Source organism: Budorcas taxicolor, chromosome 8 (genome assembly GCF_023091745.1).
Source record: "Budorcas taxicolor isolate Tak-1 chromosome 8, Takin1.1, whole genome shotgun sequence".
Lineage (NCBI taxonomy): Eukaryota > Metazoa > Chordata > Mammalia > Artiodactyla > Bovidae > Budorcas > Budorcas taxicolor.
In genome coordinates this window covers 97,023,032-97,036,638 of record NC_068917.1, presented here as the reverse complement: position 1 = coordinate 97,036,638, position 13,607 = coordinate 97,023,032, and the positions used below count along the sequence as shown (strand labels likewise).

At 39.4% G+C, this 13,607-nt stretch overlaps 1 protein-coding gene across 1 annotated transcript; it reads left to right on the top strand.

The window, feature by feature from the left end:
- The first annotated feature begins 970 nt into the window (after window positions 1–970).
- LOC128052233 (olfactory receptor 13C3) lies at window positions 971–1,981 on the top strand. The gene has a single exon (XM_052644726.1). It carries the CDS (start codon window positions 1,028–1,030, stop codon window positions 1,979–1,981), a length of 954 nt encoding a protein of 317 aa, XP_052500686.1. The 5' UTR covers window positions 971–1,027.
- Window positions 1,982–13,607: the final 11,626 nt, after the last annotated feature.

Genomic DNA, 13,607 nt, shown 5'->3' with positions numbered 1-13,607 from the left:
AAAGTCTCATAAAATCCTACTGTGTGATGACTTATGTGTATACTAAAAGTAGTGGTGCTGTGAACTACACTTGATCTGAGCTTTGAGCTCTACTTTATTATTTACTATGTGGTCAACCTTGGAAGAATTCCATTTTTTAATATTTGAAAAATGGGGATAGTACAAACAATGATTATATTTTGTTAAACATAAAATAGTACATATACCCATGTATACCTATTTATAAAAAAATATTTAAACATTTTTTGCTGTTCTCTTAGGTTGACTTAAGTGAGTAAATTATGAAGATACACTCTGAAGCCACAGAGTAAAAATAAGTGAAGAGACTATGTAATGTTCTCCAAAGGTTGTCTGTAACATTCGTGTGGAGCTGGTCTATGCAGTGGTCTTGTCATAGGAACAGTCACACAAGAAACTAAGAGGAGCTGGAATATGAAATCAACAGATATCTGTGTTTAAACAGATGTTAAATTTCAGTTTATGCTATTCAATTTATTATTACTAATTGTCTATAAAACAATTAAGGTGACTAATATATACTATGTAGTGTCAGGCATAGAAAGATATATGCCCCCCAAAAATCAGAGTTTCTGTGAATTTTGACCATCATGAATTTCAATTTAAAATTTCCAGTCCTATTGAGTGGTATTTTGCCATCTCCACTCTTTACTTTCTAGGGCAGATGAAGTCAGGCTTGTATTTACTAATTAGTCAGGAGTTTTAGAAACCTCAACCCAGGAACATGTCCTCCATAGCAGGAAAAGTTACTTCTGTATGTTTCTTTAATCATAGGTAGAACTTCACATAGTGGCAATGGCATAGATACTTTATTCATTTCCAGTTTTATTATATTTTGTTGATACACATTGTTGAAGATAACTGGACTTCAGGGCTTCAAGCAAACACTCCTTATAATACATTCTTTAAAAACCAATTGTTTAGGTAATGTGTAACATGTAACACTTGTTTCCTGGCAGTAAATATATCTTATAGGAGATCTTCCTTTGACATCCTGAAAGCAGAGGACATGGATAAAATTAACCAGACATTTGTGCTAGAATTTCTTCTTCTGGGTCTTTCTGAATACCCAAAGACTGAGATTGTTTACTTTGTTGTAATTCTAAGTATGTACCTAGTCATTCTAGTTGGCAACGGTGTTCTCATCACAGCAAGCATCTTTGATTCCCATCTTCACTCCCCCATGTACTTCTTCCTGGGAAACCTCTCTTTTCTGGATATCTGCTATACATCTTCCTCTGTTCCTTCAACTTTGGTGAGCTTAATCTCAAAGAAAAGGAACATTTCCTTCTCTGGATGTGCAGTGCAAATGTTTTTTGGATTTGCAATGGGTTCAACAGAGTGTTTGCTGCTTGGCATGATGGCTTTTGACCGCTATGTGGCCATCTGTAACCCTCTGAGATACTCTGTCATCATGAGCAAGGTGGTGTATGTTCTGATGGCTTCTGTGTCATGGCTCTCTGGAGGAATCAACTCAATTGTACAAACATCTCTTGCCATGCGATTGCCTTTCTGTGAGAATAATGTAATCAATCATTTCACATGTGAAATATTAGCTGTTCTCAAGCTAGCTTGTACTGATATATCTCTCAATATTATCACAATGATGGTATCAAATATGGCATTTCTAGTTCTTCCACTGCTGGTCATATTTTTCTCCTACATGTTCATCCTCTATACCATCTTGAGAATGAACTCAGCTAGAGGGAGACATAAGGCCTTTTCTACCTGCTCAGCACATCTGACTGTGGTAATTATATTTTATGGTACCATCTTCTTTATGTATGCCAAACCTAAGTCTCAAAAACTGCATGGAGAAAACAAGTTGCAAGCTTCTGATAAGCTCATTTCCCTGTTTTATGGTGTGGTAACTCCCATGCTAAATCCTATAATCTACAGCTTGAGGAATAAGGATGTAAAAGTGGCTGTAAAATATTTGCTAAACAAAAAACCTATCCAGTAAGAGAAAGGGTAACAGGCAGAAAGGACAGGGGTCTCCAAACAGAGGAAATAGCGTGCAAGTGTCAGACATTTTTATCTCTCTTCAGCGGCAGGAGGAAACAAACTAGGGATATTTTTTTCCTTCTCTACACAAATTTAAAAAGAGGTTTCTCTTAAAATACTGTGTTGCCATAATGACACCTGGTTTCACCTGAAGTTAACTATTCTCAAACCTTGAGATAACCAATGCATTTTTCTTATGGAAATGTTTGTCTTAAGCTATGCTAATGTATTATACATTTACCCCAAACTCTTGTCTTCAAGTCTGTCCTGCCTCATGCCTCAGAACCTACTTGACAAACCAGTATGTTATACTCAGATATTGTTCCCCTAATCTATGTAAGAAAGATGATGCTGTGAAACTGCTGCACTCAGTATGCTAGCAAATTGGGAAAACTCAGCAGTGGCCACAGGACTGGAATAGATCAGTTTTCATTCCAATGCCAAAGAAAGGCAATGCCAAAGAATGCTCAAACTACCACACAATTGTACTCATCTCGCATGCTAGTAAAGTAATGTTCAAAATTCTCCAAGCCAGGCTTCAGCAATACATAAACCGTGAACTTCCTGGTGTTCAAGCTGGTTTGAGAAAAGGCAAAGGAACAAGAGAGCAAATTGCCAACATCCTCTGGGTCATGGAAAAAAGAATAGAGTTCCAGAAAAACATCTATTTCTGCTTTATTGACTATGCCAAAGCCTTTGATTGTGTGGATCACAATAAACTGTGGAAAATTCTGAGAGAGATGGGAATGCCAGACCACCTAACCTGCCTCTTGAGAAATCTGTATGCAGGTCAGGAAGCAACAGTTAGAACTGGACATGGAACAACAGACTGGTTCCAGATAGGAAAAGGAGCACGTCAAGGCTGTATATTGTCACCCTGCTTATTTAACTTACATGCAGAGTACATCATGAGAAACACTGGATTGGAAGAAACACAAGCTGGAATCAAGATTGCTGGGAGAAATATCAATAACCTCAGATATGCAGATGACACTACCCTTATGGCGGAAAGTGAAGAGGAACTAAAAAGCCTCTTGATGAAAGTGAAAGAGGAGAGCGAAAAAGTTGGCTTAAAGCTCAACATTCAGAAAACGAAGATCATGGCATCCGGTCCCATCACTTCATGGGAAATAGATGGGGAAGCAGTGGAAACAGTGTCAGACTTTATTTCTGGGGGCTCCAAAATCACTGCAGATGGTGATTGCAGCCATGAAATTAAAAGACGCTTACTCCTTGGAAGAAAAGTTATGACCAACCTAGATAGCATATTCAAAAGCAGAGACATTACTTTGCCGACTAAGGTCCGTCTAGTCACGGCTATAGTTTTTCCAGTAGTCATGTATGGATGTGAGAGTTGGACTGTGAAGAAGGCTGAGCGCCGAAGAATTGATGCTTTTGAACTGTGGTGTTGGAGAAGACTCTTGAGAGTCCCTTGGACTGCAAGGAGATCCAACCAGTCCATTCTGAAGGCGATCAGCCCTGGGATTTCTTTGGAGGGAATGATGCTAAAGCTGAAGCTCCAGCACTTTGGCCACCTCATGCAAAGTGTTGACTTATTGGAAAAGACTCTGATGCTGGGAGTGATTGGCGGCAGGAGGAAAAGGGGACGACAGAGGATGAGATGGCTGGATGGCATCGCTGACTCGATGGACGTGAATCTGAGTGAACCCCGGGAGTTGGTGATGGACAGGGGGGCCTGGCGTGCTGCGGTTCATGGGGTCACAAAGAGTCGGACACGACTGAGTGACTGAACTGAACTGAACTGAATCTGTGTAAACGAAACTACTTGTATGGTAACCTGTCCTTCTACAAGATTCAAGTTAATCATTTTATGGCCCAGGATGAAGCATTTGGTGCCAAGATTATCCCAAAATACATCTTATGAGTGAGGAGCATAGTGCCATTCTGAGTTTTAAGACATTCCTTTTCTTTCATTAACAGACTGCTAGTGACTATATATGGAGAAGGCAATGGCACCCCACTCCAGTACTCTTGCCTGGAAAATCCCATGATGGAGGATCCTGGTAGGCTGCAGTCCATGGGGTCGTTAAGAGTAGGACACGACCGAGTGACTTCACTTTCCCTTTTCACTTTCATGCATTGAAGAAGGAAATGGCAACCCACTCCAGTGTTCTTGCCTGGAGAATCCCAGGTACAGGGGAGCCTGATGGACTGCCATCTATGGGGTCGCACAGAGCAGGACACAACTGAAGTGACTTAGCAGTAGCAGTAGTGACTGTATAACATCCAGCTGAATACTAGCAGGGGGGTACTCTTTCTGACCCCTTCTGATGCCTATGTCAGAAGCTTTCTCTATCTCCTTTATACTTTAATAAAACGTTATTACACAAAGGTCTGAATGATCAAGCCTCGTCTCTGGTCCCAGATTAAGTTCTTCTCCTTCGGAGGCCAAGAATCCTGGCCATCTTTTCATTCAGCAACAACCTTTCATAAGTATTTCAAGAAATGTAGATCTTTGTGCAATAGACACAAGGATGGACTCCTAGGTAAAAAGGTATGATCTTTTTTTTGGAAACCATGGTTTAGGAGAGATTTTTATTCTTCTCTTCACTGACCTTACTCTGCTAGAATTACTCAAAACTATGGTTTGCAACCACCCTGGCGTCCAGTGTTTTCAGGTTTCACAAGTACCATCAATTCAGTTCAGTCACTCAGTCATGTTCGACTCTTTGCAACCCCATGAACCGAGCATGCCAGGCCTCCCTGTCCATCACCAACTCCTGGAGATCACCCAAAACCATGTCCATCGAGTCGTTGATGCCATTCAACCATCTCATCCTCTGTCGTCCCCTTCTACTCCTGCCCTCAATCTTTCCCAGGATCAGGGTCTTTTCAAATTAGTCAGCTCTTTGCAGGTGGCCAAAGTATTGTAGTTTCAGCTTCAACATCAGTCCTTCCAATAAACACCCAGGACTGAACTCCTTTAGGATGGACTGGTTGGATCTCCTTGCAGTCAAAGGGATTCTCAAGAGTCTTCTCCAAAACCACAGTTCAGAAGCATCAATTCTTCAGCACTCAGCTTTCTTTATGGATCAACTCTCATATCCATACATGACTACTGGAAAAACCATAGCCTTGACTAGACGGACCTTTGTTGAAAAATAATGTCTCTGTTTTTAATACGCTGTCTAGGTTGGTCATAACTTTCCTTCCAAGGAGTAATCGTCTTTTAATTTCCTGGCTGCAGTACCATCTGCAGTGATTATGGAGCGCCCCACAATAAATTCAGCCACTGTTTCCCAATCTATTTCCCATGAAGTGATGGGACCAGATGCCATGATTTTAGTGTTCTGAATGTTGAGCTTTAAGCCAGCTTTTTCACTCTCCTCTTTCACATTCATCAAGAGGCTCTTTAATTCTTCTTCACTTTCTGCCATTATTTCTCCCAGCAATCTTGACTCCAGCTTATGCTTCCTCCAACCCAGCATTTCTCATGATGTACTCTGCATATAAATTGAATAAGCAGGGTGACAATATATAGACTTGACTTACTCTTTTTCCTATTTGGAACCAGTCTGTTGTTCCATGTCCAGTTTTGTTGCTTCCTGATCTACATACACATCTCTCAAAAGGCAGGTCAGGTGGTCTAGTATTCTCATCTCTTTCAGAATTTCCAGTTTATTGTGATCCACACAGTCAAAGGCTTTGGCATAGTCAATAAAGCAGAAATAGATGTTTTTCTGGAATTCTCTTGCTTTTTCTATCAACCAGCAGATGTTGGCAATTTGATCTCTGGTTCCTCTGCCTTTTCTAAAACCAGCTTGAACATCTGGAAGTTCATGGTTCATGTATTGCTGAAGCCTGGCTTGGAGAATTTGGGGCATTACTTTCCTAGCATGGGAGATGAGTGCAATTGTGTGGTAGTTTGAGCATTCTTTGGCATTGCCTGTTTTTGGAATTGGAATGAAACCTATCTTTTCCAGTCCTGTGGCCACTGCTGAGTTTTCCAAACTTGCTGAAATATTGAGTGCATCACTTTCACAGCATCATCCTTTAGAATTTGAAATAACTCAACTGGGATTCCATCACCTCCACTAGCTTTGTTCATAGTGATGCTTCTTAAGAACCGCTTGACTTCACATTCCAGGATGTCTGGCTCTAGGTGAGTGATCACACCATTGTGATTACCTGGGTTGTGATGATCTTTTCTGTACAGTTCTTCTATGTATTCTTGCCACCTCTTCTTAATGTCTTCTGCTTCTGTTAGGTCCATAGCATTTCTGTCCTTTATTGAGCCCATCTTTGCATGCAGTGTTGCCTTAGTATCTCTAATTTTCTTGAAGAGATCTCTAGTTTTCCCATTCTATTGTTTTCTTCTATTTCTTTGCATTGATCGCTGAGGAAGGCTTTCTTATCTCTCCTTTCTATTCTTTGGAACTCTGCATTCAAATGGGTGTTTCTTTTCTTTTCTCCTTTGCCATTTGCCTGTCTTCTTTCACAGCTATTTGTAAGGCCTCTTCAGACACCCATTTTGCTTTTTGCACTTCTTTTTCTTGGGGATGGTCTTGATCCCTGTCTCCTGTACAATGTCATGAACCTCCATCCATAGTTCATCAGGAACTCTGTTTATTGGATCTAGTTCCTGAAATCTATTTCTCACTTTTCCTGTATAATCATAAGGGATTTGATTTAGGTCATACCTGAATGTTCTAGTGATTTTCCCCCACTTTCTTCAATTTTAGTCTTAATTTGGCAATAAGGAGTTCATGATCTGAGCCACAGTTAGCTCCTGGTCTTGTTTTTGCTGATTGTATAGAGCTTCTCCATCTTCGGCATCAAAGAATATAATCAATCTGATTTTGGTGTTGACCATCTGGTGATGTCCATGTGTAGAGTCTTCTCTTGTGTTGTTGGAAGAGGATGTTTGCTATGACCAGTGTGTTCTCTTGACAGAACTCTATTAGTTTTTGTCCTGCTTCATTCTGTACACCAAGGCAAAATTTGCCTGTTACTCCAGGTGTTTCTTGACTTCCTACTTTTGCATTCCAGTCCCCTATAATGAAAATGACATCTTTTTTGGGGTGTTAGTTTAGAAGGTCTTGTAGGTCTTCATAGAACTGTTCAACTTCAGCTTCTTCAGCGTTATTTGTTGGGGCATAAACTTGGATTACCGTGATATTGAATGGCTTGCCTTGAAAACGAACAGAGATCATTCTGTCGTTTTTGAGATTGCATCCAAGTACTGCATTTTGGACTCTTTTGTTGACTATGATGGCTACGCCATTTCTTCTAAGGGATTCCTGCCCACAGTAGTAGACATAATGGTCATGTGAGTTAAATTCACCCATTCCAGTCCATTTTAGTTCATTGATTCCTAGAATGTCGATGTTCACTCTTGCCATCTCTTGTTTGACCACTTCCAATTTGCCTTGATTTATGGACCTAACATTCCAGGTTCCTATGCAATATTGCTCTTTACAGCCTCGGATTTTGCTTCTATCACCAATCACATCCACAACTGGGTGTTGGTTTTGCTTTGGCTCCATGCCTTGATTCTTTCTGGAGTTATTTCTTTACTGATCTCCAGTAGCTTGTTTAGGCACCTACCCAGCTGGGGAGTTCATCTTTCAGTGTCCTATCTTTTTGCCTTTTCATACTGTTCATGGTGGTCTCAAGGCAAGAATACTGAAGTGGTTTGCCATTCCCTTCTCCTGTGGCCCTCATTCTGTCAGACGTCTCCACCATGACCCGTCCATCTTGGGTGGCCCCACGTGGCATGGCTTGGTTTCACTGAGTTAGACAAGGCTGTGGTCTGTGTGGTCAGATTGGCTAGTTGTCTGTGATTGTGGTTTCAATGTGTCTACCCTCTGATGCCCTCTCTCAGCACCTATAGTCTTACTTGGGTTTCTCTTACCTTGGACGTGGGGTATCTCCTCTCGGCTGCTGCTCTTGACCTTGGACAGGGGTAGCTCCTGGGCCACGCAGCCTCTGTTCCTACAAGATCCAAGTACCATGGATGTCAAAATCTCATCCCTGGTAAAATCCAAAGTGAGTGTTTCTGGTGTTCTCCTTTTATCATTTGGAAGAGTTTAAGATGTATTGATATTCATTTTTCTCTAAATATTTGGTAGAATTCACCCATGAAGACATCTGGTCCTGGACTTTCCTTTGGGGACTTTCTCCTGATTGCTTCTTCCATCTCTTTTTGTTATTAGTCTATTTAGGCTTTATACTTCTTATTGATTCAGTCTTGGTATGTGCTGGGGTCCAGCCCCGGTGGATCCTGGGTAATTCGAATCAAGGACAGAGTTGGCATCCTAGGAAAGAACTTATTTAATTACAGATATAAAGAGAGATTAGAAAAGAAATGTCTAGTAGGAAAATTTGTGGAGAAAAAGAGGCTGAATAACTTGGTTTACGTGTAAAACCAATAAAACTCCAAGACAAGGAGTTTGCACCACTTACATAGGCCACTGGCGCCCACTTGAATAGTGGAGGGTGCCCCGCCTTGGGCTCCCTCTTGCGTGAGTCTTAGAAGCCAGGGCAAGTAAGTAGACATGGTGAGCCTCCATGCTCCAGATGGGAATTCAGCCAGAAAAGAAGAGAATGAGAAAAGACCACATGGGGGAAACCAGTCTTTCCAGGAACTGGTCCGTTTCTTTATTTTCCAGGTCCACTTTTATACTTTTAGTTATACATGGAGATAAATGTAAGAAACAGAGTCATGCAGGATCAGCTGCTTCTGACCCTTATCTAAAGACAGTGTCCTCAGCATATCTTTGTTCTTACAAGGGTCTTATGTTTGTTCACAATATCTTCTGGTCTGGAGACCGATTAACATTTTATGGCCCTACCTTTCTTTCTGTTGATAAAGGTTAATTGATCAGAAAACTTGTTTTCCCTTAAGATCTACTTAGTCTTAATATAGTGATAAAGTTACATTTTTACATAGCAAGGACACAATAATTTATAACAAAGAGGAGTACAGTGATCTATAACAAAAGCAAAAATTCATTAACTCAAAAGTCTAGTATTGCTAACATCAAAACTACTATATTTCTTTTTCTACATTCCAGTTACATCGATTAACATACTCCCAGGTGCCTAAGGATATGGAGGCCTGGCGGCAATCATTAACTCAGCAATGAAACCCTTCACCAACATGATTTTTATCTTTAGAAAAACCCTATGCTAACTAAGACTTTCAAAATACTCCAAACTCTCTGTGCTGTTTATGGTTGAGAGGTTGTAAACAATCATGAACATAGTAGCAAGAATGTGGATAATCCTGTCACACAAGCTAGTCTACCAGCAGAGAGGTTTGACCTGAGACACTCCTTTTATATGGAGGAGACTATTATCTGGAGCTCTAAATTAATTTGAGAAAGGTGGTCGGGGATAGCCCCTGTTAATGTCAGAAGAGTTTGTGAAAGCATAATGCAGTAAGGCAGGCAGACTCTGGTTTTGGGGCAGATGCACGAGCAGATCCAGCGAGGCTCCCTTAAGGCCCGACTCGCCTTTGCCTGTCGGGCCCCTTAACCTCATGACCTTTGCCACAGGCGGGACTCGTGCTGGCTCCCAGCATTGATGTCTGTTTCTAGGGTTTTCATTTTTTCCAAAGCTGCCAGATTGTTGGCATATAATTGTGCATAACAATTACAATCTGTAGTATCAGTTGTAAAGTCTTCTCTTTCATTTCTGAATTTATTTGAATCTTCTTTTTCTCTTAATCTAGCTAAGTGTTTTCAATTTTGTTTATCTTTTCAGAAATACGACTTTTATTTTTGTCAATTTTAAAAATTATTTTTATGTTCTCTGATTCATTTCTGCTCTATGTTTATTATTTTCTTCCTTCTGCTAAGTTGTGTTTGGCTTGTTCTTTTTCTGGTTCCTTGTGGTGTAAATTTAGGTTGTTCATTTGAGAAGTTTTTGCTTTTCAATGTGGTGTTGATCACTATAAACTTCCCTTTTAATATTATTTTCAGTTCAGTTCAGTTCAGTGCAGTCACTCAGTCGTGTCTGACTCTTTGCAACCCCATGATCGCAGCAGGCCAGGCCTTCCTGTCCATCACCATCTCCCAGAGTTCACTCAAACTCACATCCATCGAGTCGGTGATGCCATCCAGCCATCTCATCCTCTGTCGTCTTCTTTTCCTCCTGCCCTCAATCCCTCCCAGCATCAGAGTCTTTTCCAATGAGTCAGCTCTTCACATGAGGTGGCCAAAGTACTGGAGTTTCAGCTTTAGCATCATTCCCTCCAAAGAAATCCCAGGGCTGATCTTCAGAATGGACTGGTTGGATCTCCTTGCAGTCCAAGGGACTCTCAAGAGTCTTCTCCAACACTACAGTTCAAAAGCATCAATTCTTTCGTGCTCAGCCTTCTTCTCAGTCCAACTTTCACATCCATACATGACCACAGGAAAAACCATAGCCTTGACTAGACGGACCTTTGTTGGCAAAGTAATGTCTCTGCTTTTGAATATACTATCTAGGTTGGTCATAACTTTTCTTCCAAGGAGTAAGTGTCTTTCAATTTCATGGCTGCAGTCACCATCTGCAGTGATTTTGGAGCCCCCTAAAAATAAAGTCTGACACTGTTTCCACTGTTTCCCCATCTATTTCCCATGAAGTGATGGGACCAGATGCCATGATCTTTGTTTTCTGAATGTTGAGCTTTAAGCAACTTTTTCGTTCTCCTCTTTCACTTTCATCATAACACATCCCATATTTTTTGTATTGTGTTTTTTTTTGGTCTTGATATCTTCTTTTATTAATAATTTTCTCTTTTTTTCCTTGAGAAAATACTTGTTTAAGAATCTGTTGTTTCTATATGTTTGTGAGCTTTCCATTTTCTTTCTATTGTTTAAGTTCTAGTTACAGTCCACTGTGATGAGAAAAGGATGCTTAAAATGATTTTAGTCACTTTAAGTTGTTAAGACTTGTTTTCTGACCTATACTGGAGGATGTTCCATATGGATTTAATAAGAATGAATAGTCTGTTGAGTGGAATGTTCTATACGTGTCTGTTAAGTTCATTTGGTGAAAGTGATTTTAAGCCTGCTGCTTCCTTTTTGATTTTCTAGATAACTATTCATTTAGAGAGTGGGGTATGTATGGGTGTTTCCTACTATTATTGTATTGCTATCAATTTCTTCCATTAGATCTGTCACCATTTGCTTTGTATACTTAGGTACTTTGACATTGGGTACATATATATTTATAATTCTTATATTTTCCTGACAAAGTGACACTTTTATCATTATACAATGACTTCGTTGTCTCATATGATAATTTTTGACTTAAAGTGTATTTTTCTAATATAAATATAGCTACCTGTCTCTTTGGTTATCATTTTCTTGGAATGCCTTTCCTCACCCCTTCACTTTCAGCTTTTGTGTGTCCTTAAATCTAAAGTGAATCTCTTAAAAAATAAAATAAAATAAAGTGAATCTCTTGTAGGTGACATATACTTGAGTCTTATTTTTTTAATTCATTCAGCTACTCTTTTTTTGTTTATGAAGTTTAGTGTATTTACATTCAAAGTAATTATTGACAGCATGGTAAGGCGTTACCATTGTCAGTTAAAAAATTATTTTCTGTCTGTTATTTATGTCTTGTCTTTCTCTGTGGTTTTATGAAATTTTTACAGTTGTATTCTTTGATTCTTTTTTGGTCTCTTTTGTGTATCTACTATATCTTTTATCTTTATCATAAGATTTGTATCAACATTTAAAAATTATAGCGGTCCCTTTTAAGTTCGTAAGAACTTAAGACAATTGTGTGCAGAAATTTTGCATGTTACTTCCCTTTTATATAATTGATATCAGATTTTACTTATTTTTGTATTCTGTTTTTATTTAAAAATATCAGTGGTTACAATTATTCTGCTACTTTTGTCTTTTAATTTATATGCTAGTATTAAAAGTGACTTACATGCCACCATTACAGTATATAATAATCTATGATATATATACTGTATATATACTATATATATGTATGTATATATATATATATATATATATATATATATATATACACTGCATATATTTATTCTTAGCAGTAAGATTCTTGTAACCATTCTTCTTGAATGGTTTCTCTTTCTATACTGAATTTCTCATTTTGTTCATGTATCATTTCCCTGCTTTTACTTGGTTGTCTGCAGCTCATTGAGCTCTTTTAAGATATTTTTTTTTTTGAATTCTTTGTCAAATAGTTCTTGGATCTCTGTTTTTTTTTAGAGTTGGTTTCTAAAGCTTTATTGCTTTCCTTTGATATATCATTTTTGCCTGATTCTTCATTATTCTTGTAGACTTGCATTTGTTTTTGTGCATTTGGAGGAGCATGCCCCTCTTCCAGTCTTTACAGATGATTTTGGCAGGTATTAACCCTCTCCTATTGGATTCTTAGACAACCAGTACTACCTCCAGGATTGCAGTCAAGTGAGCCTGGAGCTAGGTCACAGGGCTGCATCTCTGTCTGTAATAGGGTCTATGGTTGATATCAGGTCTGATGCCCTTGTTAATAGGGGTATCAGTGGGCATAATTCATCCTGGATAGATGTTACTGTTTCCAAGACCATGATCAAGTTGAGCTGGTGCTTGATCATGGGACTGCTTCAAAGTTTTCAGTCAGGACTATGGCTTGGGAACCTATTACTGGGTTAGTTTAAGTGTGGCTACTGCTAAATCCATATAAGGTCAGAGCTGGTGACAAAACCAAGGATAAGCAGGACTACAGCCAAGTCTGCAGGAGGATAAGGCAGCGTCTGTGTCTGCAATTAGGTCCACAGTTGGTGGGCCTGCTACTGAGGTGTTGGCCTGCTTTCTCAAACTTCGTTCTTCAGTCTGTCTCCACTGGTGTGTAGTACCCTTATAAATTAGATCCTGCAGCTCCCACAAAGGCACTTTTATCTATAGATGATTGTCACATTTGTGATTCTCTTGCAGAACTAGGGCTGGGGGCTTCTTATTATGCTATCTTACTGGCATAATGTCATGCTCTCATTTTAAGAATTTTGGAAATTATTTCAGTATCTAGGAAAAACTCTTGAAGAGGGAACATGAAAAAACAGGAAGAAGACAATATGCTATAAATTAACATGATGAGTAAAAGACGTGTGTTTTACTTATTCGATTTCAATAAGATACTGCTCTAAAACACACAGAAGAGAAATCTGGGATGTGACTATAGACTTGGATTCATCAGTTTATGGGTGATTCGTTGAAACAATAAGAATGGATAAATTAGCCATATGAGATAATACTAGAATCAGGTGGTGACCATTTTGTGGAGGGATATTCATGTCAGGTCAATATGTTTTCATTTTAGATGGAAGGCCAAAGTAGCTTTTGAATTGTTGCTCAGTCATTCAACTGTGTCCAACTCTTTTTGACCCCATGAACTGCAGCATGCCAGCCTTTCCTGTCCTTCACCATCTCCCAGAGTTTGTTCAAACTCATGTCCATTGAGTCAGTGATGGCATCCAACCATCTCATCATATTACTCCCTTCTCTTGCCTTCAATCTTTCCCAGCATCAGGTTCTTTCCCAATCAGTTGGCTCTTTACACAAGGTGCCCCCCCACCCCGAAAAAAAAATAAAGTATTTCACCGTTTCCATATTTTC